This window comes from Pochonia chlamydosporia, chromosome 4, assembly GCF_001653235.2.
Source record: "Pochonia chlamydosporia 170 chromosome 4, whole genome shotgun sequence".
Taxonomy (NCBI): Eukaryota; Fungi; Ascomycota; class Sordariomycetes; order Hypocreales; family Clavicipitaceae; genus Pochonia; species Pochonia chlamydosporia.
This window is the reverse complement of record NC_035793.1, coordinates 2,060,175-2,087,457: the sequence shown is the minus strand read 5'-3', so window position 1 is coordinate 2,087,457 and position 27,283 is coordinate 2,060,175. Positions and strand designations below refer to the sequence as shown.

The 27,283-nt window shown below is 51.3% G+C and overlaps 9 protein-coding genes across 9 annotated transcripts; 5 read left to right on the top strand and 4 right to left on the bottom strand.

Moving 5' to 3' along the window:
* Positions 1-1,050: 1,050 nt before the first annotated feature.
* VFPPC_17850 (transcriptional activator spt7) lies at positions 1,051-3,408 on the top strand (the record flags this gene model as incomplete). The annotated part of the gene is made up of 1 exon (XM_022429526.1): positions 1,051-3,408. The coding sequence occupies one exon, from the start codon at positions 1,051-1,053 to the stop codon at positions 3,406-3,408; it is 2,358 nt and encodes a 785-aa protein (XP_022285420.1).
* A 1,178-nt stretch (positions 3,409-4,586) lies between these two features.
* VFPPC_16041 (serine hydroxymethyltransferase) lies at positions 4,587-6,274 on the bottom strand (the record flags this gene model as incomplete). The annotated part of the gene is made up of 4 exons (XM_018293794.1): positions 4,587-5,577; positions 5,657-6,021; positions 6,103-6,153; positions 6,236-6,274. The coding sequence occupies 4 exons, from the start codon at positions 6,272-6,274 to the stop codon at positions 4,587-4,589; spliced, it is 1,446 nt and encodes a 481-aa protein (XP_018143603.1).
* Positions 6,275-6,440: 166 nt separating this feature from the next.
* Positions 6,441-7,421, top strand: VFPPC_16040 (hypothetical protein; the record flags this gene model as incomplete). Its single annotated transcript, XM_018293793.1, has 3 exons — positions 6,441-6,713; positions 6,780-7,002; positions 7,165-7,421. 3 exons carry the CDS (start codon positions 6,441-6,443, stop codon positions 7,419-7,421), a joined length of 753 nt encoding a protein of 250 aa, XP_018143602.1.
* A 688-nt stretch (positions 7,422-8,109) lies between these two features.
* On the top strand, positions 8,110-9,934 carry VFPPC_08057 (metalloreductase; the record flags this gene model as incomplete). The annotated part of the gene is made up of 2 exons (XM_018286826.1): positions 8,110-8,506; positions 8,586-9,934. 2 exons carry the CDS (start codon positions 8,110-8,112, stop codon positions 9,932-9,934), a joined length of 1,746 nt encoding a protein of 581 aa, XP_018143601.1.
* A 407-nt stretch (positions 9,935-10,341) lies between these two features.
* On the bottom strand, positions 10,342-13,039 carry VFPPC_08056 (RNA-binding protein (Nab3); the record flags this gene model as incomplete). Its single annotated transcript, XM_018286825.1, has 3 exons — positions 10,342-11,513; positions 11,568-11,747; positions 11,818-13,039. The coding sequence occupies 3 exons, from the start codon at positions 13,037-13,039 to the stop codon at positions 10,342-10,344; spliced, it is 2,574 nt and encodes an 857-aa protein (XP_018143600.1).
* Positions 13,040-15,638: 2,599 nt separating this feature from the next.
* Positions 15,639-16,973, top strand: VFPPC_08055 (calcium/calmodulin-dependent protein kinase type I; the record flags this gene model as incomplete). The annotated part of the gene is made up of 2 exons (XM_018286824.1): positions 15,639-15,815; positions 15,912-16,973. 2 exons carry the CDS (start codon positions 15,639-15,641, stop codon positions 16,971-16,973), a joined length of 1,239 nt encoding a protein of 412 aa, XP_018143599.1.
* A 1,293-nt stretch (positions 16,974-18,266) lies between these two features.
* Positions 18,267-19,784, bottom strand: VFPPC_08054 (aureobasidin resistance protein Aur1; the record flags this gene model as incomplete). The annotated part of the gene is made up of 2 exons (XM_018286823.1): positions 18,267-19,239; positions 19,363-19,784. The coding sequence occupies 2 exons, from the start codon at positions 19,782-19,784 to the stop codon at positions 18,267-18,269; spliced, it is 1,395 nt and encodes a 464-aa protein (XP_018143598.1).
* A 4,823-nt stretch (positions 19,785-24,607) lies between these two features.
* On the top strand, positions 24,608-25,105 carry VFPPC_08052 (hypothetical protein; the record flags this gene model as incomplete). Its single annotated transcript, XM_022428592.1, has 2 exons — positions 24,608-24,942; positions 25,075-25,105. The coding sequence occupies 2 exons, from the start codon at positions 24,608-24,610 to the stop codon at positions 25,103-25,105; spliced, it is 366 nt and encodes a 121-aa protein (XP_022284388.1).
* A 1,224-nt stretch (positions 25,106-26,329) lies between these two features.
* Positions 26,330-27,085, bottom strand: VFPPC_17851 (hypothetical protein; the record flags this gene model as incomplete). The annotated part of the gene is made up of 2 exons (XM_022429527.1): positions 26,330-26,595; positions 26,647-27,085. The coding sequence occupies 2 exons, from the start codon at positions 27,083-27,085 to the stop codon at positions 26,330-26,332; spliced, it is 705 nt and encodes a 234-aa protein (XP_022285419.1).
* Between the last annotated feature and the right edge of the window lie 198 nt (positions 27,086-27,283).

Below are 27,283 nucleotides of genomic sequence, written 5' to 3'. Positions count from 1 at the left end.
GAGGCACCCGTTGATATCGAAGAAGAGAACCGCCGTGCCCTCTTTGCAGATTTGTATCGCAAGACCGAGGACAAAATTGCGCTGTTATTTGCTGAGGATGGCTCTTACAATGTTGACGCGATTGCCGGCATGAAGCGTCGTGCCCCGACACCCACCCTGACGCTCCCCCCCACCACCGACCACGAACCCATCAAAGAGCCGCCCTTCAAAAAGGCGAAACGCGCCATTGACGAAGATGACTACGATGACGATGACGAAGAAGACGAAGATGAAGCACCGGCTGCGCCTGCCCCGTTGAAGGCTCAGGGTTCTGCCGCCTCTGTCGCTGCCAACTCCCTATTATCACCATCCAAGTCCGGCAGCTCCCCGGTCCATTCTGTTAACTCGCCAGGAAAGCTAGCAGAAAAGACCAAATCCAGCCAAGACGATTCGCAAAGTAAAAGCAAAGGCATCGAAAGCGATGATGATACCATCAACAAATTGGAAGAGGCAAGGCTTGCCACCGAGGAAGCAGCCAGGCGCAGCTTCCACACTATTATCTATACGCTCGAAAATGATCGTACAGCGATGCTAGAGCAGCAACGGCTGGAAGACTCAGAAAAACAGCTCCAAGCTGAGATGGATAATAATCAGACCAATGGCGCAGGGGGAGCGCAGGCAAGCAACCAAGGGTCGCTGAGCAGTGCGAACCTTGGCGCCTCAAGTCTGACCCTTAAACATCTCATTGCTAGAATTGACATGAAGCGCGACCAAGTACGTGCTTCAGATGCTGAACTAAGGCTCCTCATGAACGAGGTTCGCAAAAACCGAAGTAAATGGGCGAGTGAAGAGAACGTCAACCAGGAAGAGTTATACGAGGCCCTCGAGAAAGTTTTGACGGAACTCAAGGCCCATACAGAATATTCTACGCCATTTCTATCCAGAGTTAACAAAAGGGAAGCACCTGATTATTATAATTGTGAGTTTTGGTTTACCACCGGGGGCTGCGACAGCCTGTTAGCCTCGGCACTCTACTGACAAGGAATTCTGCCCCTAGTTATCAAAAACCCAATGGATCTTGGCACAATGACCAAGAAACTCAAATCCTTGACGTACAAATCCAAGACGGATTTTGTCACAGATCTCAACCTCATTTGGGACAATTGTTTAAAGTACAACCAGGACATGAACCATCCTCTCCGTAGAATGGCGAACGGCATGCGGAAAGAAGCCGAAAAATTGATTCCTTTGATCCCCGATCTAGCCATTCGCTCTCGGGCTGAAGTGGAGGCCGAAGAGAGACGCAAACAGAATGGAGGCGAAGATGATGGTGGTGATGATTCCGACGACGAGCCGATAATGTCGTCTCGTGGTAGAAAAGCCACTACCAAAGGTGTCAAGTCGCGTACCGCTCCTAGCGACCAGAAGGAGGACACGCCGGTGGTCGACCAAAAACCGGTTTTGCAGCTCAACGGGCTGCTTGGAAAAGCTGGGAGGGAAGGTTCTGAGGTTGATGGAAGCGGGTTTTCAACTCCACCAGTAGCTGGCTCCATCACTCCTTCAGGCGCATTGAATGGGCATTCGGGCATTGCGAGCAACGCTGACGCCATGGACATTGATGGACCAAGTCTTAGTAGCATGGCACTCAACCAAGCATTTGGCGAAGCAGCAGAACAGGCTTACGAAGACGAAGAGTACAAGATTTGGAAGCAGACTACCAAAAAGGACCGAGCGTTGGCTGCAAAAGAACGGCACCTCCTCTTTAAAGAGAATAGTCTGAATACTGACGCCCCAGCCCTCCTGAGAAATCGAGCTGGTATGCGATGGTTCCTGAAGCATCAAAGAGAAGCAGAAGCCATGGGCATTGCCGCACATCCACATCTGGGCAGTGCCGCCGGTGCGGGAAAGGATGCATCTGCGAACAAGCAGCCAGAGACACTCGCCGAGGGCATTGACGAGGAAACAGAGCAAGTCATGCCTGATTACTACAATTCCCTAACCAGTATTCCTGATATCAAGCCTAATCTTCAATGGGTTGAGGACGGAGAAGGACATGTCATCAATCAGCATGAAGAATTCCTGAAGCTCGTTCCGCCAGGGACCTTTACTGCGCCAAAGAGCCGATTGACGAAGAAGATGGATGATAACATTCACCAGATCCAGGAAACCAGAAAGCTTGCGACCAAGATCTCAGTGATTAAGCAAATGCAGGTCCAGTCTCAGGTTTACACAAATCAATTTCCCAAGTCGAATACGGAGATATTCTTGGAGCAAGATATCGAGCCACACTTTATATCCGACGACGGACCTGTAATGGCAGCGGAAACATGCCAGAATGCCCTTAAGCGATCTGTTGCGAAGATTCTTTACCACACAGGTTTCGAGGAGCTGCAACCATCGGCTGTTGACACTTTGACGGGGATCGCTGCTGATTATTTCCAAAAGCTTGTGAAGACGTTCAACATTTATCGCGAATCCGAAAAGACAGCAGTACAAACGCCTGCAGGGCCACAGACACAGCCACGATTCACGCCCGAAGAAGTTGTTCTACACACGCTGGAGGAAAGCGGCCACGATGTAGCGTCGCTCGAGTGCTATGTTAAGGACGACGTTGACCGGTTGAGCTCGAGGCTTGGAACTCTCCACGAACGTATGAAGCTGCATCTCACAGATCTTCTGCGGCCAGCCCTCTCGACGGATGCTGGAGCCGACGGTGTGGGGGCCTTTAAGGATGGTAGTGACCAATTCATGAGTGGCGACTTCGCCGATGATCTTGGCGAGGACTTCTTCGGCTTCAAGGCCCTTGGGTTGGACAAGGAAATGGGCCTCGACTCATTCTCCGTTCCATTTCATCTCCTTCACAGCAGAGTCAGAAGCCAATACCAGATGCAAACACAGACGGCAGGCGAAACATCAGCCGATTTGTTCGAGGCATTGCCGGCTTCCGAGCCTGTCACGAACGACGGCATTCAGGAAGAAATCGGTCTCGTCAAGAACTTCTTCCTGGCCAAATTGCACGCCAATGGCGATCAACCTCTTGTTGAGGACGAGGACCTACCTGTTAAACAGCGAAAGCCTCGCCCACGTCTCGGAGCCAGCGGTAAAATTATATCTGCGCAGAAACGTCCACCACGAGAACAGCTCGCACTGGCAAAGAAGAAGAAGAAAATGGAGCTTGCAGCAGCAGCAGCCGAAGCCAAGGCCAACGCATCACCAGAAAAGGGCAATGCAGCAGCAGGATCGACCAACACAACCCCAGCCAAGAAGAAATCAATCACTGTCACCCCCGTACCTCCGCCTAATCCGGCCCTTCTCGCCCTTGCTGCAAGCATGGAAAGAACAGATAGCACACAAAGTCAAGCTGGTACGAGCCAGACCGAAAAAGATGACAACATTGCTATGATGAGCCCGGAGAGTATTGCTCAGTAGCTTCCTCTACACAGCACTTCAAACCCCGGCATACACAACACCCACCCATCAGAACTGTACATATAAGAATCCGTGCGGACCATCCTCTCAATTTAGGAGAGTTGACATTGCGACTATATCGTCGCCGTTTGAATATCCCAAGCTTCATAAACTAGCTGGATATTGTTACTTTTTTGTTACCTTTATTCTAGCCCTCATCAGGGAGGCCATTCCAGCGGACCAAGGTCGCTCCCATTGGTAGAGGGCCAAAGGCTATTTTGTGCTATTAGTGTATTTCGAAACATTCTACACGCATTCTATATTTTTTTTCCAACACCATTTTCATTCTTCATGTCTTGCTTGAGCATAGGCATCTGCTTTGCGTCCTTTCCTCACGTCGCTCCCGATAGAGCTACAAGGCAGGCAAATTCATGTCTGTCCCACGTCAAGATTTTTGCTGTTTCGTCATAGGGGGGGCGGTATTGCAAAAAAAGTCAAGTCGTCTTATGGATACATTTTGTTTCAGGTTGTTGGATGGAAATGGAAATTGGTAACGGTGGGATATTGATAGGACTTGGTTTACAATGGACTCCTTTTTTTCACTTTCATTTTCCAGATATATGCTTGCTTGGCGCTTTGGTCAGAGTAGTTTTCAGTGGATGAGTGGTGGTTTGCTTTTCTGTTGTTTTGTATCCAAGAGTGGTGGTCGGTAGTCAGTAGCCAATTTAATGAGATACTTTGCTGAACAAGTAGTTTGCCTACATTGGTGCATGTGAGTGTGTATGAATCAAGGGCGACGTGTCACAAAAAGCACCGTGGTTAAATAAATGCACATAATTTCAGGTTGTCTCCTTAATCTGGATAAACCAGTGTATTGATACTCTGGAGCGTTGAGCGCCTCTGTGAATGTATATAAAACAGCCACTTCTGTTTTGCAAGTTGATTCCCGTTGTCTCCGACAACTCCTATTCCTTCCAACATATTCCGAAAAAAAAATACAAAGGAAAGGGTTTGGTTAATATAAATAAATAGATATCAAGTGCGCCAGCCCGTTAAATGCAAGTTGTTGAACATTCGCCTTTTTGGCTTCATCCCATGTTAAATTCCTCGGATGTAGAGCTGTACTCCACCCCTTTTTCATGCCATCATAATCCCATTCCGTCTATTTCGATTCCATACCCATCGGGTGAGGCTGACATTTAGATGCCAGCGTCCAGGCGCCAGCCCTCAACAGGGAGGGGGAAAGCGCTAGTCCAGGCAGAGATCTCCTTGCGGAGCTCGTTGATGCGAGGAACCTCGCCGCTGGCAACCTTGGCCTTGAAGTCCTTGAGCTTGTTGGCCTCCTTGGGCAGAGCAGCCTGAACCTCCTTGCAGATCTTGATGCTCTCGTCAATGTACTTGCCAACGCGCTCGAAGTCCTTCTCACCGAAGCCACGGCTGGTCATGGCAGGGGTACCAATACGGATGCCGCAAGGGGTGAGAGCGCTCTTGTCTCCGGGAATAGAGTTCTTGTTGCAAGCGATGTTAATCTGCTCAAGGACAGCCTCAACGCGAGCACCATCCAGAGAGAATTGGCGGAGATCAAGGAGAACCATGTGGCTGTCGGTACCGTTGGCGACGAGCTTGTGGCCAAGAGTCTTGAAGGTGTTCTCGAGGGCCTTGGCGTTGGAGACAACCTTCTCCTGGTAAGCCTTAAACTCGGGAGTCTGAGCCTGCTTGAGAGCAACAGCCAGAGCAGTGATGGTGTGGTTGTGAGGTCCACCCTGGTGACCGGGGAAGACGGAGAAGTTGATGGGACCCTCGAGGTCATAGAGAGTCTCCTTGCCAGTCTTAGCATCGACGGAGCGGACGCCCTTGCGGAAGAAGATCATGGCACCACGGGGACCACGGAGAGACTTGTGGGTGGTAGTGGTGACGATATCAGCGTACTGGAAGGGGGTAGGGATAACCTCAGCAGCGATTAGACCAGAAATGTGAGCCATGTCGACAACGAGATAAGCGCCAACAGAGTCAGCAATCTCGCGCATGCGCTTGTAGTCAATCAGGCGGCAGTAAGCAGAGGTACCGGCGACGAGGACCTTGGGGCGGTAGAGGATGGCGTTCTTAGCAAGGGTGTCGTAGTCGATGATGCCAGTCTCGAGGTCAACTCGGTAGGGCATGGTCTCGAAGTAAGTAGAGACAGCAGAGATTCTGCGAAGACAATGGATCAGTACATGACAACTCCGAAGGCGGCATAAATTCGAAACACCAAGGCACAACAGAAGCTTACTTTCGCTGAGGAGTCTGGTAACCGTGAGAAAGATGGCCACCGTGGGGAAGGTCAAGACCCATGAGACGGCCGTGAGGAGGCATGATGGCCTGGTAAACCTGCAAGTTGGCAGGGCTGCCAGACAAGCACTGGACGTTTACACCCCACTTCTCAGAGTCAAGGTGGAAGGCCTCAAGAGCTCGCTTCTGGCAGAGCAACTCAATCTGGTCGATGTGCTGGTTGCCACCATAGTAACGAGCGCCGGGATAACCCTCGGAGTACTTGTTGGACATGGGGGAGCCGAGGGCGTCGAAGACGGCACGGGAGGTGATGTTCTCAGAGGCAATGAGAACAATAGACTCTCGCTGACGCTGAATCTCATCTTTCTATAGTGACCTATCAGAATGACTGTGACATCGGGATACGGCGAAGCTGGCGGAAGCTTGTCAAGTATTGGCGAAACGTACCATGATGGAGGCGACCTCGGGGTCAGAGTCGAGAAGAGACTTCTCGAGCATCTAGAAAGCAGCCATTGTCAGCTCCGACATCTCTTCAATTGAGTCACCCATGGTCTTCGTCCATGGTGGGGTAAAGACAAACCTCCTTGTGAGACGCAGACAGGGCGTAGTCGGACGACATTGTGAATGTGATGGAGAGTAAGGGGTATCAATGGAGAAGAAAAGTGAAAATTGGAGTGTAAGAGAGATGGACCAGAATATTAAAAGTCTGGAGAATGAGGTGTGGAAGAAGAGGACGAGGGAAAAAAAACTCGGAGAGGTGGCTTGGGAAGGGTACAAGTACGAAAATGGTGCAATCCAGGCCAATTGCAGAAAAAAACTGGCGGGGCCTGGCGAGATCGGGGGCGGTGGGCGGTGGATGGTTGCGGGGTCCATTGGTATTTGATGTGCTGTCTGGTGGCATGGAGGGAAAGTGCGGCCAGAGAGCAAGTCCAGCACCAGGCAGGACCCCTCCTGCTCTCACTCATCCCAGCTTTCCACCGCCGACTTCCATCGTCCCGCGTAATTGGTCGAGGAGTCTCGTGCTCGGAGAAACTAAACTCTCGTTTCACTGCGCCGTTGCAGTTTGAGGATTACTCGAGTGCTCATTATTTGGACAATCTGGTGCTTTTGCATTCTTGTTCCAGCCACCAGTTGACCTTTCACAGTATCATGGTCCTTGGGCTGTGGGTGCTTGGCTTGCATCGAACATCTTCGGAGCTTCTCTTACCGGTCCTGCCTTAGCACCGTGCAGAGCTCCGAACCAGCGTCCCAACGCCGACGATCCGGGAAAACGACGAGAACCGAGCCATCAAGCCCAATGCCCGAATACCATTGACGGAGCAAATTCGGGACCAACGACTCTATTCTGCCCATAATCGCAATCCCCACTGGTGTCTTTTGTCTTTGAACACCAGGAGCACATTTTTGATCTGCCATCATCGGTTACTGGCTCTCAAAGTAAGCATGATGCCCTGTTCCTGACCCTAGCTTGGGCTGCTCAAGTCGTCTCCTAACCGCTCAGTGATCCAGCCCTGTTGATCCACAGGCCATCCTCTCACAAGCTAAACTTTATCCGTCCTCAGGTCTTTTCGCGTTCCTTGGAATTGTCGCGTAAGGGACACTGGACTTGTGTCTTAGACTGTACTGTCTCCGGAGCTCCGCCTCTTGATTCCAGACATTTGATGGCACAACAGCAGTCCAGACCATACTCTTCGCTGCCAAGCAAGCTTAAATATGCATATCCTCCTGGTGTCTGGTGTTCTTGCTGGGCCCCGGGAACACCTTAGCCAGTCTTCTTCATCAACGTCTGTGGTGGCCCTCAAATAGCAGGAACCGTTCACACGGAGCTGATCTCCGAGTTTCGGATTCCATTACAACGTCGAAATGACGAATCTCGGAATATTCACGATATGTTTGGCAATGATGTATTCCGATGCCCGAACAATCCCCGATTGACAGCCATCACGAAGCCGTGAGATGAGAGGATTGAGAACAGCTCTACCCCTCATAAATGGCTCCCAAGCTGCCCAACCCTGGACGGGACCATTGGCCTCTACGAATCTCATTCTCGTTTGAAGCTCTTTACCCATTACGGGACAGCTTTGCGTGCCCAAAAGTGAACCTAAACAACATTGAATTGCAAAATGTACCCCTGCAGAGCTTCTGTGGCTGTTTTTGCACACAATGCAGCTTTGCAATTGCATTCGAGCATGGGCTTGTATGGCATTGACCACCAATTGACATCCAATGGTGCCACGTGAAATGCGGCTTACCAAGGCTCACGCAAGCCGCCCCGTCCCTGACGAATTGCACAATTGAACAACATTGAACCTTTTTGAGTGGAATGAAGACAGTACTCCATTGTCCAATGGCCCCATCAATTCGAGTCGATTGATAAGAGATTCTGTCAATTTGTAGCTTTCTTAGCAGAAAGCCGCCAAGAGCTTCAGTTCTTCGGTGAGCACATTCATCAACATGGCTTGGCCATACGAATTTGCCAGTCTCACCCACGAGGAGAAGTTGCTGCGCCGCCAATCACTCGATCTGTATGCATGCATTGCTCATTATTCTGCTCTTGCGCCAGCTCTTCTTTTCTTGCTATATCGCACTCTCAAACACCTTGCTCTAAAGGTTCGGCCTGGCTCATCAAGCGAACAGGGCCGATACTCTGCTGTTCCGAGATCACCTATTGTCAAGGCACAGCGGCAGAGCTCATCTGAGCAAGTTGCCTCGCAATGGCGTCGGTTTGTATGGTGGTTGAGCGATGATGTCTACTTTGCTGGCTCTCATTGGGGCCAGAGGGATGAATGGATTCTAGGATTCATCTGGACAGCTTGGTTGCTGGTCCTCTCCGTCAAAGGGACAGGCAAAGGTAAGCTTCATGATGGCCACATCAGTACGCCCATGGTTTTACTCCATCACTTTCCCTCTCTTACAGCTAACAATTATAGATTATTTCCATCTTACCAAGCGATTTGGTGCCATTGCCGTCTCACAATTGCCTATTCAATATCTCTTGGCGCTCAAGGCACTCAACCCCATAGCTTGGGTTTTCAACTCATCCCACGAACACATCAACCGGTACCATCGAGTTTTGGGACGCATCATCTACGGCTTCCTCTGGCTTCACCTGCTATTCTACAACATCTACTTCATAATAGCCGGCATTTGGTTCAAGCGCATCCTCGACACCGTTGTATTCTGCGGCGTCCTCGCATCCTTCGGATTTCATGGCGTTGCAACCACAGCCATGCGCAAGGCCAGAGACTATTCATACAGACTCTTCTTTATCACCCATCTCGTCGTGGCGCTATTCGTGCCCATCTTGCTCTTCTTCCACGCCTCATCAGCCAGATTCTACATTGCAGAAGCCTTTGCCATCTTCGTAGTTGACCTGGCAGTGCGGCGCATCACAACCATCAACTCCCCATCCACGATGGAAACCATTCCCGGAACGAGTCTCGTCAAAGTCACCTCTTCTATCCCCTTGCACAAACTTGCTCCCTTCCGCGCTACTCCCGGCTCACACATCTACCTAAGTCTTCCGCCGCAAGGTCGCACCACAACAGTTCCATCTTCCAAGTCCGGCGTATTTGACTACTTATACAATCCCTTCACCATTGCTACAGTCGATGACGAAGATGGCACAATAAGTTTCATCGCTCGCGTCAGAAACGGACCCATGACAAACGTCCTCTCGGATTTCTCCTCTACCAAGCCTCAATCTCCCCCAGAATCCCGCAAGATCACCCTCGGCATCGAAGGACCATACGGCACCATGACCATCCATTTCAACGATCTTCTCGCTTGGGGTGCTAATAAAGTTCTCCTCGTATCAGGTGGAGTAGGCGCAACATTCACTCTACCCATTTATCAAGCCCTCCAGAGCGAATTACCCTCTGCAAAACTTCAATTCATATGGGCCATTCGTGGTGCCGGCGACGCCACCTGGGCAATATCAAACCAAACGACAGGAAAGAGTGTGCTCGAAGATCCCAACATCCAGCTCTTTTTGACTGGGGATATGGGTGTAGGAGATGACAGTGACAATGCCGCAGGAGGCGCAATGGAATTATCCAGCATGCGTCGGGCGAATGGCCGTCTGACAGCGAATCATAATCACAAGAGGCCCAATATCGAAAAGATCGTGGACGACATGTTCCGGGGGAGTGGTGATGATTCCGTTGCCGTCATAGCTTGCGGTCCCATAGAGATGACGAGGGAGGTTCGGCAAAGGGTCAGGACCCATGTTATGAAGGGTAGAAGAGTTTGGTGGCACAGCGAGACGTTTGGTTGGTAAAGACGGTCGGGCGTACTTGGGTTTAGGACTGTAGCACTCTTTGGGTGCTTCTTTCCGTTAGATATAAATGTTGTTTGCTGCATCGGTTTTCTTCGCAAACGTACAAACTTCATACAAGAACGAATTGCAGCTGGTCTGCAAGCAACATTTTCACAAGACTTGTTTCTAGGTGTATCAAAAATACCAGTAATGGTCCACGCATTCTGCGAAAGCACTGCTTCAGTACAAAGTTCATCATCATTGATAGACATACCAACCTCCAGCTTTGCGGCTATTTGATACCATTATCCCCGCTATTGATGATCTAATTACAAGGTCCAAGCCCGCAGGCTTCAACAGAATCAAATACCATACCATCCTGCGCCATGCATTCTAAACATTGCCAAGTCACCGAAGAGAACATAACATCACTGTCTATAGCGCGCGAGTTGTGCCATGATATTTTGCACCTGGTTGGCAGCATCTCCATTGTTTCCAGCAGCACCTTGACCCCCGCCTCCACTTGGTGGCTGACCTCCGTAGGGACCTCCATATGGTGGTTGTGGAGGGGCATGCTGTTGTGCGTTTGCTCCGCCTAAGCTCCCCAAGATAGCTTGGATATCAACCTGAGGGTTGGGATTTGTGTGAACAGCTCCAGCTGCAGTGTGAGGGTACCCTCCACCTAGAGGTGTAGCTCCTGGGGTCTGAATCGTTGACAGCAGTCTCTGGAGTGTTGCATTATCGACTTGGCCTATAAGACTGGCAATATCACCAGCAGATGTAGGTGGTGGCTGCTGTTGCTGTGGCTGTGTATGATATGCCGCGGATGGTTGACTCCCGTTGTAGCTGGGTTGTTGAGGTTGTGCTCCATAGGGGTTCTGATATGCACCATTTCCGCCAGCGTAGCCCTGACTATAGGTTGCTGGTGCGGCGCTGGATTTAGCGCGCAGAATCACTTCTGCGGCGGTGCCAGGGTCGAGGTCCACGTATTGATCAAAGCGGACATTGTTGTTGCCAGCAGAGCGGTCGAACACCTGCACAGGAATTCTGGCGAGGTTCTGAGCACGGAGATCCAAGTCCACAACACCGTGGACACCTTCCGCCGCTTGTCGCTGAATAACTTGATCTTTGGGGAACCGAGGATGGAGGTACATAACCTGGGTCTTTAGCCCCTTGGCTTTGAAGGCCCCTTCGACCCAATTGACAAAATCCCGGTTGACATCTGGTTGCAAAATCATCTGTACGTCTGGCACATCGGCGCCATAACGTCGGGGAATATCGAGCTCTGGCTCGTTACGAGGCCTTCCATGGGGACTCGGGCTGCGTCTGCGGTATGGGTCGCGGTCATTTCGCCCATAGTCAGGTGACCGAGACCGTCCTCGACCGCCACGACCAGAGTCGCTATAGCCACGGTCCCTACCTCCAAAGCTATCATCTCGAGCGTGATAATCGTTGCGGCGTGGAGAGTGGTTTCGGCCAGGGCGATAATCGTCCCTGCTGTGTTTATCACCTCTCCGCCCGTTCTCGCGACCGCGGGTTCTGTCTGGGCTTCTGTTGCGCTCCTTCTTTGACTTATCTTGCACTCGCGAGATTTCCAGGTCTATTCCATATTAGCATTACGAACACGCTGCATCTAAACAAAGTAGGGACTTACGAATGCGGCGACCCTTAATCTCAATGCCCTGCAAGTTGTCCATGGCTCTCTGGCCTTCCTCAATCGTGTGGTACTGCACGAATCCGTATGCGGATTTCAAGGAAATTTGGGCTAGCCTACCATATCTATGGAACAAGTCAAACACATCGCGTTTGGAAACCTTGTCACTTGAAAGATTGCCTGTAAGGAAACAGACATTTATGGTCAGAAATGCTTCAAAGTAGTCAAGCGAGCGTGGGACAGGACATACCAATAAAGATACGGGACCCCTCAGGGAATCGGTCCCATTTAGCCTCTGACATATATTGTCTCTCGTCGGCCATGAATTGATCCCATTTGCGCTGATACTCTACATCACGACCCTGATCCGCGGAGTACCCATGTGCCGCCTGGGTGGCATATGGTGGGACATTGAGGGCGCTGGAAGGCGGAGGGGGAAGATTGGCAACAGACTCTGCTGAAGTTCCTGGGGCACTGCCGATGTGATATGATGAAGCTGAGCCAGTACTTGATTGAGCACCAGGATTTGCGGTTGCACTAGAGTTAGCCCCAGCGGGATGATGCTGCGAGGCATACAATGGGGAAGCAGAGTGAGGTTGGGGAGGCCTTGGGGGTAGGGAAGAGGTAGTTGGCAACGCAGTCGAGGACGACAGAGAGGCAGAACCCGAGGGCGGTTCAGCCTGTGCTTGTGCTGGCGAAGCACTGGGTGGATCATTGCCAGCATTGGATTCAGTAGGTTGGGCAGTGAGATCAGCCACGAGTTTCTGGATATCAAGCGACGATGAACTTTGCGTATCTGTGACAGCGGGGTTTGAACCATTTGTGTGCACAGACTGGGCTCCTTGGTCTTCATTTTGCGCATTCCCCTCGGAAACGTCTGCCGCGGTCGGCATGGTAGGGTCGGAAGAAGTCTCGGGCTGGGCATTTTGAATGTCGTTTGAGGCAGGAGATGTGGACGATGTTGCAGACGGATCATGGGCGGCAGCGGGGGTAACTTCTGAAGAATGACTGATGTTCAACTGCTCGGAGGGAATGGGAAGTGGATTGGATTCTGGCGCATCTGTTGACTGTACATGTGGTTCATTATCCAGATCCACCTCTTGTTCAGGTTCGATGGGCGAGTCGAACGTCTTGGCGTAATCGTCATTGTTTTCTGAAGGTTCTGGCTGAGCCTGAGCCTGAGGAGGTTGTCCAGGCTCGGCGTCCTCCCCATATGCATCGTTAAAGCTGTCGTCATCTACAACATCGTCGTTGTCAATGGCATCTGCGAGGGCAGGATCGACGACTGGCTCGACGACTGGAGTGTCGACATGGCCATCAAGGGCACCAGCAGCGGCAGCAACCATGGCGTCGATGGTATCGACAGTGTCTTGAAGTGCTGGCACAACGAGTGGTGCTGCGGTATGGACGGGTGACGGTGACACTGGAGACAAGTTGGCACTGGCCTGAAGTTCGGCTTCAGGCTCTGTCATGAAAGCGAAAGGGATCCGACCTGAAATATCAACGACGATGGGAAAATAGCAAAGCGGGAGCCTCCTGTACTGTATGAGTACAAGGGCTTACGAGAGCAGCGTTAAATAGAAGAGTTGGAAGAGAAAAAAAAGTTCTGCAATGTTGGTGGGGCCAGGGTGATGATGAAGGAACCTGGAAAGTCAGATTGAAGCCATGGATGCTGTGGTGTTGATGTGGCTTCAACAACAACACTTTGACATGGGCTTTGGGTGCTGCTGCAATGCAATAGATGAGCAACGAGCAGCGCGCTTCAAACGAGAGATGACGGCGACGGGAGAGAAATATGCTCTGGAGGCCAAAGTGATGAGAAGTCCTTCGCAGCCGGCCTGGTGAATGGTAGCTGCCGTGATAGATGTACGATTGATGGTGTATGTACGGAGTATGTGAAGGTGTGAAGAAAACGAAAATGGCTGGGCGCGATTCGAATTGGAAAGTGGCGCTGCTTTGGGCGGATCGAAGGAAGTGGGCAGGAAACTGGCAGCAGACTGGCAGGACCGCCTTCTTGTATCCACCGGAATTAAGCGTCGGATAAACTTGGCGCGGACAAGGCTAGTCGATTTTAGGATTTTACGATGCAGTCTGGTTAGTGTGCTGCCAGTGTTGGCCCTACGAGGACGCAAATCAAACACCAGACAGTTCAAGCCAAACACGCATCTTGCCTTCTGATCAGCACGGATTGAAATAAAAAGTGACACCAAAAGCTAGCTGGGGAATCGGTTGTTTCAAGGAAACTTTCGGACACGTTCCTTTGTTTTTGTCCAGCTATACGCCGCCCTTCCTTGCATCATGATCGGTCGTCACCACTTGCGACGAGCTGGCGTTGCTATTCCGTGGTCACAGAGAACACTTCAACCACTCCGTTGGACGCGACTCAAAAGATATGACGCTTTTGATGCAACACTTGATAAAGAAGCTTTAGCAGAAGCGAGGACCTGGTTTCAATCCTTCGATATGTCTCAGTTACCTAAAGGAAGCACCACGTATGCTCGATCAAGTGGCCCAGGTGGTCAACATGTCAACAAGTATGGAAACAAAAATCATTAGTTTAACAAATGCAGTAAACGGGTCGACTAATCTAGATAGGACGGAAACAAAGGCAACCACGGTTTATCCCCTGAAGGAACTTCTAGCTACTCTTCCTAAGAATCTGCACTCCGGTTTACGATGCTCGAAGTATTACGTTGCCAACAACGATTCTCTCACATTCCAAGATCAAACTCATCGATCAAGGACAACGAATGCAGATGAGAATCGACGTAAACTCATGGAGGAAATAGCCCGCATTTACCGTGTAACAACCCCGGCAGAGACAAGTAACGAAAAGAAGAAGAAGTTTGAGGCCATGTAAGGACCCTCTTATTCTCATGTGAGCCCTTAAGTTGGACTAATCGTCTCATAGAGAGAAGCGCTTCCACGAGTCTCGCATAAAACAGAAAAAGTTTGCTAGTGCAAAGAAACAGTCACGAAAAGGGCCGCAAGGTTGATGCGATGTTCTATAGCAGAGCAAAAACATCCACCATCGTCAACCTTGGAGGAACTTTCTACTCATTGTCACAACCGCCTCACTTAACAAGTGGTGCCATGGCAACCTAATCGCGCAAAGGCTATATACGTCTATGGCGCATGAATGCGGCGAGTTGATTCCTGGAGGTCGGCCAAGCGTCATGGAGGGCTCCTCTGGGCTATCCTAGACACACTGCGGTGTCCAAGGCAAATCCTCAGTCGTATATGACGGCAGATCACTTCTTTAGATAGATTTGAACGTTACAGATGTTGGCGAAAACGAAAAGGCTCCGAAAATGCCAAGAAATGATGGCCATTTTCGGCGACCTTTTCGACACATCCTTTGTTCATAGGACGTCTTCATCAATGTACGGACGAAATCGGCGTACTTAAGGAACCAGCACTGGTCACTTTGCATTGATGTCCATCTTACGTCACATCTCAGACTCACTCGGAATATATGTTAAGATGTACTGCAATTTCCGATCCAATTGGTGTCTATACAGTATCATTTGTTTGCAAACTGTGGTGTCTGAGGTGCAATCAGCAAGCCACACAGGAGCTGAAAAAGCGGCTCAAGAAGAACCCCACCGCTGGTTGTGGTGAAACAATGAGCCAAGAAAAGCTCCCAAGTTCCCATCCTTGTCGCCCGCAAAAACCCCCACCTCATCCCGTTCACTGCATTCCCATGCACATAATCTTGCTCCAACAATGCTTACTTATTAACTGCACAACTTGACCTGCTGCCGCCGAAGTCAAGGTCGCAGAAGTAATTCCACCTGCCGACAGACGTGCCGTCCGAACATAACCGTACCCTATAGACTAGCGGAAGCAAGCTCATTACATCGACAAGCTATCCTCTCTTTGTCCTGACGACCAGAAACTCTATCTTGTCGCCCCTTCGGAGGAGAATCCGTGCCGTGGTCTGGAACTAAAAATCTCAACCGCAACGGTCTTCGTCTTGTACACACACGCCTCGGTGACCAACAAGTCTTTGGCTGTCGCAACGACATCGCTACGGTTCGGCCCTGACAAGCGCATCGGCAACAGGAGACGATGGACAGCCAACAGCAAGCACAGCAGCCCCAGATTCAACCTTGTAGATACAAGGTTGGAAAGACACTCGGGGCTGGCTCTTATTCCGTCGTGAAGGAATGCGTTCATATCGATACCGGTCGATACTATGCTGCCAAGGTTATCAATAAGCGGCTCATGGCGGGACGAGAGCACATGGTATGTCAACCTTGACAAGTTTCCCGTGGAACGTCTCGCAGCCATCCATCTCAAGCCAACTCCCTCCAAGAATCATTGCTAACTCTCATCGCAAAGGTTCGCAATGAAATTGCTGTCCTCAAGAAAGTGTCTATGGGCCACCAGAACATCTTGACATTGGTCGACTACTTCGAGACGATGAACAACCTCTATCTAGTTACCGACCTCGCTCTGGGCGGTGAGCTGTTTGACCGAATCTGTCGCAAGGGATCTTACTTTGAATCCGACGCCGCGGACCTTGTGCGCGCGACCCTTTCCGCAGTCGCCTACCTACACGACCACGGCATTGTCCACCGTGACCTCAAGCCAGAAAATCTTCTGTTCCGAACGCCTGAAGACAACGCAGACCTTCTCATCGCTGACTTCGGCCTCTCCCGCATCATGGACGAAGAGAAATTCCACGTCCTCACCACCACCTGCGGCACACCAGGATACATGGCGCCCGAAATCTTCAAAAAGACTGGCCACGGCAAGCCCGTTGACCTCTGGGCCCTCGGAGTCATCACCTACTTCCTCCTCTGCGGCTACACGCCCTTTGACCGCGACTCCGACTTTGAAGAAATGCAGGCCATCCTCAACGCCGACTACAGCTTCACCCCCATAGAATACTGGCGCGGCGTCTCCAGCCACGCCAAGGACTTTATCCGGCGCTGCCTCACCATCGATCACACCAAGCGCATAACCGCCCACGAAGCCCTGCAGCACCCCTTCGTCGCAGCAGAACAGCCCACAGACGGCGCAGGCGAGAACCTCCTCCCCACCATCAAGAAGAACTTCAACGCCCGCCGCACCCTCCACGCAGCCATCGACACCGTCCGCGCCATCAACAAGCTCCGCGAGGCGCAGAACCTCATGGACGGCGCTCGCTCCAAGGAACCCGACCGTGGCGCCAGCCCCCGCAGCCAGGGCAACGGCAACCGCAAAGACGACAGCGGCGTCTCGTTTGGCAAAGAAGACTCCGGTTACGGCACTCAAATCGATGCAGATGTCGTCATGGGAAATACCCCTGCCGTACCAACTATCAGCAGCGTTCCAGCCTCCCTACAACCAGGTCACCAAGCAAACAAGGTCATTCAAACAAGTAAAGGTCTCTGGAGCGCCGCCACATCAAACAGGTAGAAAAGAAGCCCATACACATTCTCACATTATATTGCCCCCTCTCAGATTTTCAGATCGTTTAAATGCATAAGCGTAGGAGGCACGGTTTGGATAATCAACGCGCTCTGGTAGCCGGACTTTTTATCTGTTGAACCCTCTTTCCCTTATTTCTTTTGTCAATATTTTGTATTCTGCTTTTTATCAAGCCTTGTTTAGATATCGGGGATGACATGGACATGGGACTCTTAGGAAGAGTAATGATGGATTATGGATGATACACATAGCAAGGTATATCCGGATTTTGAATGATGAATGAAGAAGTGAGCTATGTGTTTCCTGACTCGTGAAGTTGAAGTGATCGTAAATTAAAGTAAACGTGAATTCAACAGGTTATACTACGGCGACGTTGATATTGACAGATCGTACATTGATGTGGCATATATTACCAGCCCCAAACAAAGTACGTCCTTATTTTTAAGATGTTCCTAGCAACCATTGATGGCCACGACATATCCGGTCACAAGCAGATTCCAAAGGTAGTGATATGTTCATAATTTTTTTGAGGTTTCATTCCTTTCTAATTCTAGTGTCTAGCGAGTGGCATCTTTGGTATTTCTCCTATCCTCTCTCGCCGTCCCTCACAGACGACCGCCTTCTTCCGCCTTCGGCTGCCCCTTGGGTTGTCATTACCACAAGCCACGGCTCCTCAAAATGCGTCGGCCCTCGCGGGCGACCACAGGTTACCACCTGTCCCACATGTCCAAATCATGAGCGCCTTTTCCGTCCCCAACCAGGCTCTCTAGCGAGCGTATCGGTGCATGTTAACCCTTCCCTATTAACCCATATATGCACGAATTACCTGTTATGTATACATTACGTACTCTATCATTTGTAAGCCTTGTCCATGGCCATTATATGCAGTACGTTGGTTCAAACCGACTCCCCCGTGGCTCTCGTCCCCTTGCTGCACCGTATTAAGAGCCAGTAGGTGACATTAACCACTGGCCGCCACGTTTTGTTGGGGAGTACCAAGAATCTGAAGTAAAAAAATATAAAACACCACGTTGCGCCAATTCGCTGTGCCGATGAATGCCAAAGATGTTTTGTAAAAAAGGGGGGGTTGGTTCGAAGATTAAGTTTGTGTTGAATTGATGTTGGTGCGTGTCGAGAGTCATCAGCAGGCGTTGTTGCAAAATGAAACAAAACCTCGCCTTGGCCAGAGGCGGATAAGATGATGAACTAATCGTGTCGAGTCGTTGTGGCGAGTTATTATACGCGGGTGTAAGTCGCGATGATTTTCGGCATATGTCGTTCCTAATTCTGCTGTTGTCGGACAACTACGACTTCGCTTAATTCGACGTCTCGGGGAGGCGCGGTGCCGTCCCATATTTGGCCATTACTTGCCATGTCCATGACCATCATGCCTGGGACAGTGTCCTCAGAGATTGTTGGGCTCAGAGTGCCACTGCTAGAGCTACAGCTGGAACTGCTTCCTAGCGTCCAACCATCGCTCGAGTTTTCTCGACGTTGATCAAGCAATCCGAGACTGAAGTATTCCTGTCCGTATTCCTCGTCCGCAACGCGGTGGCGATCTCCGATTTCGACATATTCGTATTCCCATCGCGTGATCTTGTCAGCCTGGCGCTGAGGCAAGTAGCGAGCTCGGACCGAGTAAAAGAACCCAGCTGCAATAAGTCCTCCGCCAACAAGATCAATGGCGTAGTGATGGCTGAGGTACATGGTAGACCACCAGATCCAGCCGACATAGCCAATGAAGAACATGCGGAACTGAGGGAAGCAGTGGCTCATGAAGAGAGCTTCCAGCACGGCGTAACCTCCATGCAGCGAAGGGAATGCGCCGAATGGTAGAGGTGCGTTTGTGAAGTTGGTCGTATAGAGGTCAATATTGAAGATCTTGTCAACGCGAGCAAGACCAGCAGGCGAGCCTTCCATTCCGTAGGCGGCTGGTACTAGACCATGTTCATTTTCGTACCAAGGCGGTGTGCAAGGGAACACGAGTTGAATAGTTACACCGAGTATGCTCATCCAACCAAAGGTGCGTGCGAACACTGGGGTCGTTCCAGGCGCGGCGAAGATGAACATGAGGAGGGAGCACACGGCAGGAGCCCCGAAGTGAATGATGCCGTATGGAAGCCAAGCCAGGATGTCAAGAATGGCGTGCTTGTGGGCAGAGAGGATGTTGGACAGATTGGCGCCGTACAGTACATTCTCGAGAGCTGGGAGCACTCGAACCCAGATATGGGGTCTGTAATCGTATGGGATGAAGCTATGGAAGAGCACATGTCAGTAATGGCGGGCCGAACATGGGGATACTTTGCGTTGGTACGGGTTGAATTACGGAATGCCAACAAAGGGCATGTCGGAGGGGCAAAACTCAACAAGTACATACCGACTGCAGAAGAAGTAGACAAGCCAAACCCATATCGTCACAGCGGGCAAGAAGAACTGTCGAGTCGCCGGCATGAGAAATATCCAAGAAGCGCCGACCAGAGCAAAAAATTTCAGAGCGGGAGCGGGAGGAGCTATCCAGAGGGAAAAGAGGGTCAATCCGGCGAGAAAGATGTATTGCAAGTCTGATGCGCGCCACTTGTGCCGTTGCAGATCCCGCAGGCCATCCCAGAAATTGAAAGAGGTTCGTAGGGTGGTGATATCTTCTGCGCCCGGGTGAGTTGTCTTTGACTTTGACCGGGCACGTCGTCGGCCAACGTGGTAGCGGTTTGGAAGACGATTTAGGAATGCGATGGTAAGATTCTCAGTCCATAACGATGGCAGAACCGGCTTTCCCGGAGCTGAGCCGGGAAGATCCTTCATGGTAGTGATATCGGCGGAAGTGAAGCCACGATTGCGACTCGGGGGAGAACAAGGTTGTTGAGACTCGACGAGACGTACTCAGATCGCGAGGAGGCGAGTGAGGTCTGGCGCACAGCAACAAGGAACGATGCGTTTCGCTGGCGGCAGAGTCTCGTCGGGGTCGGGTCCAAATATCTGAAATTAAAAAAGATACCCAAATTCTATCTCATAATCCAAAGCTGGGCGGGAACCGGGTCTTCCGAGGAGAGTCTTCAAGAGTCAAGGGACGCCGTCAAGACTGTCAGATGTTGACGAAACGGTTCTCGGCACGTGCCACGATGATCGAGTTGGTCGGCGGCGTTGAGGATTTCCGGATGGATTCGCGACTCGAGGCACGTGTGAGCAAAAGAGAAGAAGGAAAAAGTCGTGGGCGGGAGGAAGGAGAAGGTGAGGGAGATCGCTGAGTAGGAGGAGAGCAACGGGGGGTGAGCAAGAGGAAGCAAAAGAGGCGGATGAGGAACTAAAAAGAGGGCCACAGGAAAGAGGAATGGGAGACGAAGAGGCGGGCTGGTAGGCAGGCTCCGGAGCAAGCGGGCCAGGTTTAGATCAAGGACAGCCGATGGGCCCTTGGGGGGGTGTGCGCGTGAGCGAGTGTGTGTGCGTGAGAGAGACAGACATGGAGAGAAGAGGCTTAGGCTTGGCTTGGCTGGTAGGGCAGACAGTGCAGTCCAGTCGGGTCTGGCTGGGCTGGTCTGGTGGGTGATGGCTCTTACGACATGGACGGGACGGGCTTCTGGGTGATGGATGGGGAGGAGCATGAGCGGATGGGGATGGGGAATGCGAATGATTACTTCGGGCTAGGTCTGGTCTGGTCTGGTGGCCGGGACGGGGTTTTTCGTGGCTCTCCAGGCGGCGCGAGCGAGTGGACATCAAATGGTCATAGACAATTACTGGCTGGATGCACAGAAACAGATGTAGAAGCAGACGCAGAAACTCGACATGGAAGCAGCAGGACCAGACTGGACCAGGACAGGTGCACAAAACGTTGAGAACAGCAGCATCTGCGTCAACCTGCAGAGTTCGCAGGTACGCACTTGAGACGATGAAGGAGGTATCGTGTCGAAGCTGATGTTGCACAACACAAAGCAACATTGAACACAATTCTCGCCGGCTCCCATGTCTGCTCCTGTTCATGGCCTCTAGGCCCCCGGCTCCAGCTGTCGGGCAATTGAGTCTGACGCTGGAACATCTGATTTTCAGTGGGATTGGAAAGGGCTTGGTGGACTTTGCGCCCTAATGGTGCGGGAATGTGCTGATGTCGCGCGACCAACTCACTGTTGGGCAAGCTGTGCAGACTGAACAGGTGTCTGGTCGTGTGAGCGCTGACCAACCAGACGGTGAGACGTAGACGCCGGAAGCTGCGGCACCAGTACTGGTACATGGGCCACAAGTACACTTCCCATATTAGGGGCCTGGGAAATTGGCGGGAGCGAACTTGCAGGGTGCGGGAGAGAAAAAACGCGAAAAAAAAAAAAAAAATGAGCAGAAACCCATGCGCTAAACTCCGTTTGGGTGGTCATCGGCTGTAGCGCTCACTGACTGGGAGTCCACTACCACTCAATCCTCTGTCTCTGGTCCAGCCTGAAGTGGCAGAGCGGATCGTGGCTGGAAATTGCAGTGGACTGAGCCGGGTGCCACCAGAGTCCAAGCAGGGGTTAACATTGGCTACAATCTGCTTCAAGCCGCACTTGTCTTTGCATCGTCCTTCACAGTTCGGGAGCTGGAGGGCAAGAGCGAGACCGAGCGTCTTTGACCGAGCCAGGTCCAGCCCAGGTGAATTGAAGCCATGCCGGATGCCGGATTGGCGGGCTCGGGTTTCTAACAATGTGCGTCTGTCCGGGGCACGCCAGATTTTGAGGCCGTCCTGGTCATTGTTCGACTGCCACGGCGCCGGCGAAACCTGGCCATGGGCACAACACGCGACCGAGGCCTCGTCAGGATCCATCGCTAATTCTTTTTCTTCCACTGGGCTGGTGTCTTCCAATCTGAGAGCTCTCCGCATCTGACGCCGTGTTGTGGCAGTGGTTACTCAGCAAGTGCTATCAAGAACTTCCCGCTCGACCTCTCCGTTGAAAAGTGGCGATGCCAGGGCCTTAGGGGATCTCTTTTTTCTGCGCAGTGTCGTCATGGCTTCCGGTACTCTGCCTTAATCGACTAAGCTACCTTGGCAATGAATCCTCACTAATGCGCCTGATGTTGGCTTAGCATATCACGACGCTTATTACGTCCAGTTGGATTCAATGCAGTCTTCTGTCCTCAGAGATCGAAAAGTAGCATTGCTGCCTGCTACCACACAAAGGTACTTTCAGATCAAGTTGGGCAGGGACAGGGCCCGACGTGCGCTTACGCTCAGCCTTGGCGATTGACGTGGCCAGCAACGTCATGTTCAGTCAATCACCACGTGCAGCAGCTTACTTCTGGTGAAGTCCGAGGTTATCTGAAAGCATGAGTAACCAATTTCTATCTGCTACAAGCCCGACACAAAAGTGCAGGACTGTTCACTTGTCGGCCGAGTGGTGACGGCCATTCGGTCGCTTGGGAAAAGGTAGGGTTGGTCTGTCCTCGATTCGGTGGTTGGTAGGAGCTTGCAGACAGGGAATCATGAACATCGACATCGATCATACTCTCCGCCGCACACCATCTCTTGGCCAAGATGCACTACTCTGGTCGTTCCCCATGGTTTGTCAACGGATGGTCATTTCTGCCACCTCCGAACTCCACACTGGCGGTCGGTAACGGAGGTTGGCAAATGCCGTGGGCCACATATTTTGTGCGTGATGCTCCGTTAGCATGAGCCTCCGCATATTACCGGCAGATGAGATCCCGGATTTGAGAATCCGACGACATTATTTTGATCAGTTATCAACACCTTCGTACAAGTCGGTGATGGCAACGCTGCGTCTTGCATCTAATGGCGTCAGCCGCGCAAAAATGGTTGAAATTGCATGGGTCGAGATATTCAGTGGCAGGAAAGCCATGACACAAATTGGTTATTCCCATCGCCAATCCCATACCAAGGCACTGATTTGCACTGGATCCTGCGTCCAAGGTGTCATTGAGGAGAGGGGCAGGTCATGAGACAGCACCAGGACTGATACTCTTTTGTACCAAAGAAGAAGCGGTGGAAACACTTCAACTTGGCTTGTACACCTGGAAATTCAGCTTTGAGAATCCATTCGCCCCTCGTTGTTCCAAGGCTACAATGGTGACAGTCGTGTAAGTCAGCGACACAATCGTGGTTGAAGCTGTCCCTATAGCTCTGGATCGCCGATGCCAAGTGTCGACCAGCTTGTTGGCTGCCTTGAGCTGGATTTTGTTTCGTCGCTGCCGTCGATTTCGTCGGTGCTGTAATTGCTACAATCCAACATTGTTCGACAAATGGCACTGGGGGGCGGCATCGGAAGGGGAGACCATCTCAAGGGACCAGACCCTTTGGTTTTGGCGAGTCAATCAAGGTGAGACAAGTTGTTGGACCAATACGTGCGGACCGAGAAATGCGAACTGCCGCACGAGAGCTTTGATGGCTCATCCCGAGCCATCCGACCATCACAAACCTGATGTCTGGAGGACGAAATGGCAACTGGACAACAAATGGGTTCTTGGCGAAAGCCTCTTTCGAAGGGACAAAGAGCCACGAGGCCAGCAGCCACCACAATTATTGGATCACTGGAACTGTTATGCATCGAGCTCCAAAGCCACCACCTAATCCGCTTCGAAACCAATTGACGACGGGGCGGCTGGACGGGAGTAGCACTGGGCGCCTCAAATGCCACAGGCCCTGACATTGGACAATTGATCGCTGGCCTGCAGAAGCTACCGTCAGCAAGCAGGGCAGCCACCAGCTCTGGACCCTGACAACCCGAAATCTGGATCCACCGGTGTGAACAGTGGCATGTTCTCAAGGTGAGGCTGGGAAACATGGCTCATAACTCTGGGCAGTTTGATATGCAAGTCACAATTCTCGTTGGCGGCCTCGTTGGTCGCTGCGGCGATGCTCATATCGTGGACTTCCACGGCGCACGACCACCTCCTTTCCCTGGCTTCCCGTGGAGTGACAGTGCCGATCCAATTTGAACGTCTTGGTTCAGCCAAGTCAATTGGGCTACCAAGCACAAGACAGTCGCGTGCGTTGCACAAGGACCCCTGTGAGAGTAATTTCCTGAAGGGCGACAGGGCTCCTCAGTGGTCTGAACGCGTTGTCGCGGTAAGGCCTCCGGATACCCGTCTGGGCCACGAGCTGAAAGGTCAACATTTGAAGTGTCTTCCCCGGGCGGGAAAATTCCCAAGCGGGAGTGCTCTTGCCAACAGTCCTCCTTGTGTGTTGGAGAAGGGCTCTTCTGTAGTACTGGGTGCTCCTGGTTCGGAATCCTTGATGGTCAATTCGGGCACCATTTTGGGGTTCCCTGCTATGTTCTTGCCCACCTCGGGTCGACAGTCTGCATCACGCTTCGACACAATGACAGCACCTTGAGCTAGATCTGTAGGCACTCACAGTGGCATGTCATGTGCAGTTTCTTGTATGCACTCTGGTGCCATGGAGACCAATCGTGGCTCCCGGTAGCGTGAGCAGATACACATGGCGTGTTCGAAGAGAGGGTTTGGGTTGGCAGACGAATGACGACATGTGAGCGGCATCTACAGCATGGAATCGTCTAGTGTGCGAGAAGAGCCCCCCATTCTTGACAAGATGAGAATTGTACTGTACGGAGTAACCTAAGCGGCTGAAGCTTTAGGCGACTCTTCGTCTTGGAACGGGGCTAAAAAGGGCCTGACTGAGCCCTCAGATGTCTGGTCGCCATCTCGACACGCCAGACCTAGATGGACCTAGTGACGAACAGACTGACACAACTAGTCACCTGCGGTCTTGGCATTCAAGGGAGCTCAAACTTGGAGGCTTTGGCGTACCAGTACATGATGAGGTTGTACCTCCGCTTCTCTCGCATCTCACTCGAACAATCTCCGTCAACCACCGCCATCGCGCCAAACGCCTGACATCAATGAAGCTTGAAACAATACCCCGCCCGGCCATATGCAAGATCAGAGACAGAAACAGAACGTCTTGCTGGGACAGAAGGCACTCTTTGAGACGTGCATGGTTAGTAGATGGTTTGACTGGTAAGCCTCAATCACTGCTGTGCGGTGGAAAAGGGACCGAGACAATATGCATCTCCGTCCCTAATGCGGAGAGCGTTTCAACAAATACTAATACACCGCTAACTAACACCATGTCGGCTGTTCATGGTCCGTAGAGCTCACTAAATCGAGAAGCTACTTCTCCGTGACGACAAAGTACTCTATTGTCTGACAGAGATTGCCTTACGAACATCCATAACGAGTAGGACACTTTGCTGGTGATGGGAGAGCCATGTTGTCAACTCTGGCAGGGGGTGCAAAAATAGCTTTCCATTTGCGCCTGGCTTCACGATAATCCGCGTACCGGGAAATCAAAATGGCCAAGCCAACACTCCATGGGCTGCTGGCTCCATGTCCATCACGTCAGCCCAGACGAACTGGGTCTGAATCTAATCTCCCACGACTCCATCCTCTCCTGGGCTTGGGGGTATCCACTTGGGCATTCTGAAGGTCAGAAAGTTCATCTCCATCGTCTGCTGAGTTTTTTTTTACTCTTCCCGCTGGCGTCAAGGCATTTCATTGGCTGTGGTGCCAACTGCGGGAACCCAAGTTTTGACGTCTTAAACTCAATGGAAAATGTGTGTTTTCTGTTGGTGATACGGAGTACGGAGTAATTTATGTTCAGTTCTTATGATGCGCACCATTTTGGCCCCAAAGCCAAACATTAGAGACTCTCACATGCTTTTCGATAGAACGCAACACCTCCAGGCTCACCCCTGAAGCGGGAACTCGCGTATACGCTTGGAGAGCTTCTCGTCCAAAATGGCCTGGTCCTTCACCCGTACCCATCATTAGCACAAAGGAGCCGCTGGTCCCGATCTCAAGCGCTGGTCAAGAGTAAAGACAGACTAGATCATTTGGATAATCGTCTCCATCTACCAGGAACCCTCTAGTATCCGACTGATCCACCTGGTGATGGACGCCGAGTAATGGACCAGCGGTGACACCGGAGTTGTTAGTAAAGTCTGAAGAGTTGGGCTCATGGAAAGAAAACTGAGTTTTTTTTTTTTTTTTTTTTTTTTTTTAAACGTCCTTTCCTTTTTGGTCCCTTCTTTATTTCTCGCTTGTCGTCAGTTCGGTCCCGACCCATACCTCAATGCAAAACATCCAATATCTTCCATCTTAGTAATCCTGACGAAACAGCTCCCCAGGAACATGAAGCATTCTGGAAATGAACACAATATAGGTACAGGGGCCTGATAAATCAAACGTCTGTTTTCACCCATTTCATTTGGCGCCCGCACAGAAAATAGTCGTTTTGGCTTGTTTCCTATCAAGCAGGGGTAACGCACCGTTTTGTTTGCCCTTCACTCTGTGGAGATGAAGACCAACGCCTTTGAATAGGCTGATTCGGGAGGCGCTTCACACAGACCTCAAGCTTGGACTCCGGATAATTTGAGGTGCTTTTGCTCCCGCAGAGCCCGAAGCTTGATCCTCCATTCAACAACATCGTTTGTTCCCCTTTGGGAAGCAACTGAGTGCTTGCATGCCAAGGCATCCAAGCCCCTTCTCCGACAGTTCGCATCAACCCAACACTGCCATCTGGTCATGACGTTCCAAAATAGTGACTGCGCCTTGCAAATGTAGCAAATTGACAGACTTATTCGACTTTTTGTCTGGACGCCTTTGCCTGTGCTCCCTTGCTCTGACACACCTTGTCAAGATCAACATGATGTGAGAGAGGAAGGGCAACCTCTGGCCTGGTCACCCTTGTCGCGGATAGGGAAGTGTGAGCGCCACATGTGGCATGTGCAGTCGGGATGTTTGAAGCCCCTGACCGTTCTCGTCAGGGGGTCGTGTGAGATTGGTTTGGTGGTGCGTGTAAGTTTCTCACTCATATTCGGAGGCTGTGATGTGCTGTGGTTTGTCTTTCCTCTGTGCTGTTGGTTTAGGTGGAGGTGTTCTGTGCGTATTACTATTTCGAGAATCGTGCTTGGCGCGACTTGTCCTACACGAAGAGGTCTGTGTGCCAAAAGTCTCTTAATACCCGCGATGGGACTTTGATGGACCTGTAGAGGTGATTTTAGTTTGACTACAGCGACACTTGACCTGATAGATGCCCTGCGAACAAGATTCTTACTCGTCTTGATCCTAGAGAGAAACTCGTACGCAATGCATGCTCCCGTCATAATAAGAGCGAAGGACTTGCTAAAAAAGCTTTGTCAATATGACTTTATACCACAGGACACAAGTATTGTGTGCAAAATTTCCGAGCCTGGTATGCAAACATTATATCCTGTGCGTGATCCGGTCAGAAATCACCAAGACGTACACATAGCACGAGACATGTGCGATATAGTTGGTTCATTTCACTACCTTCATCCTAT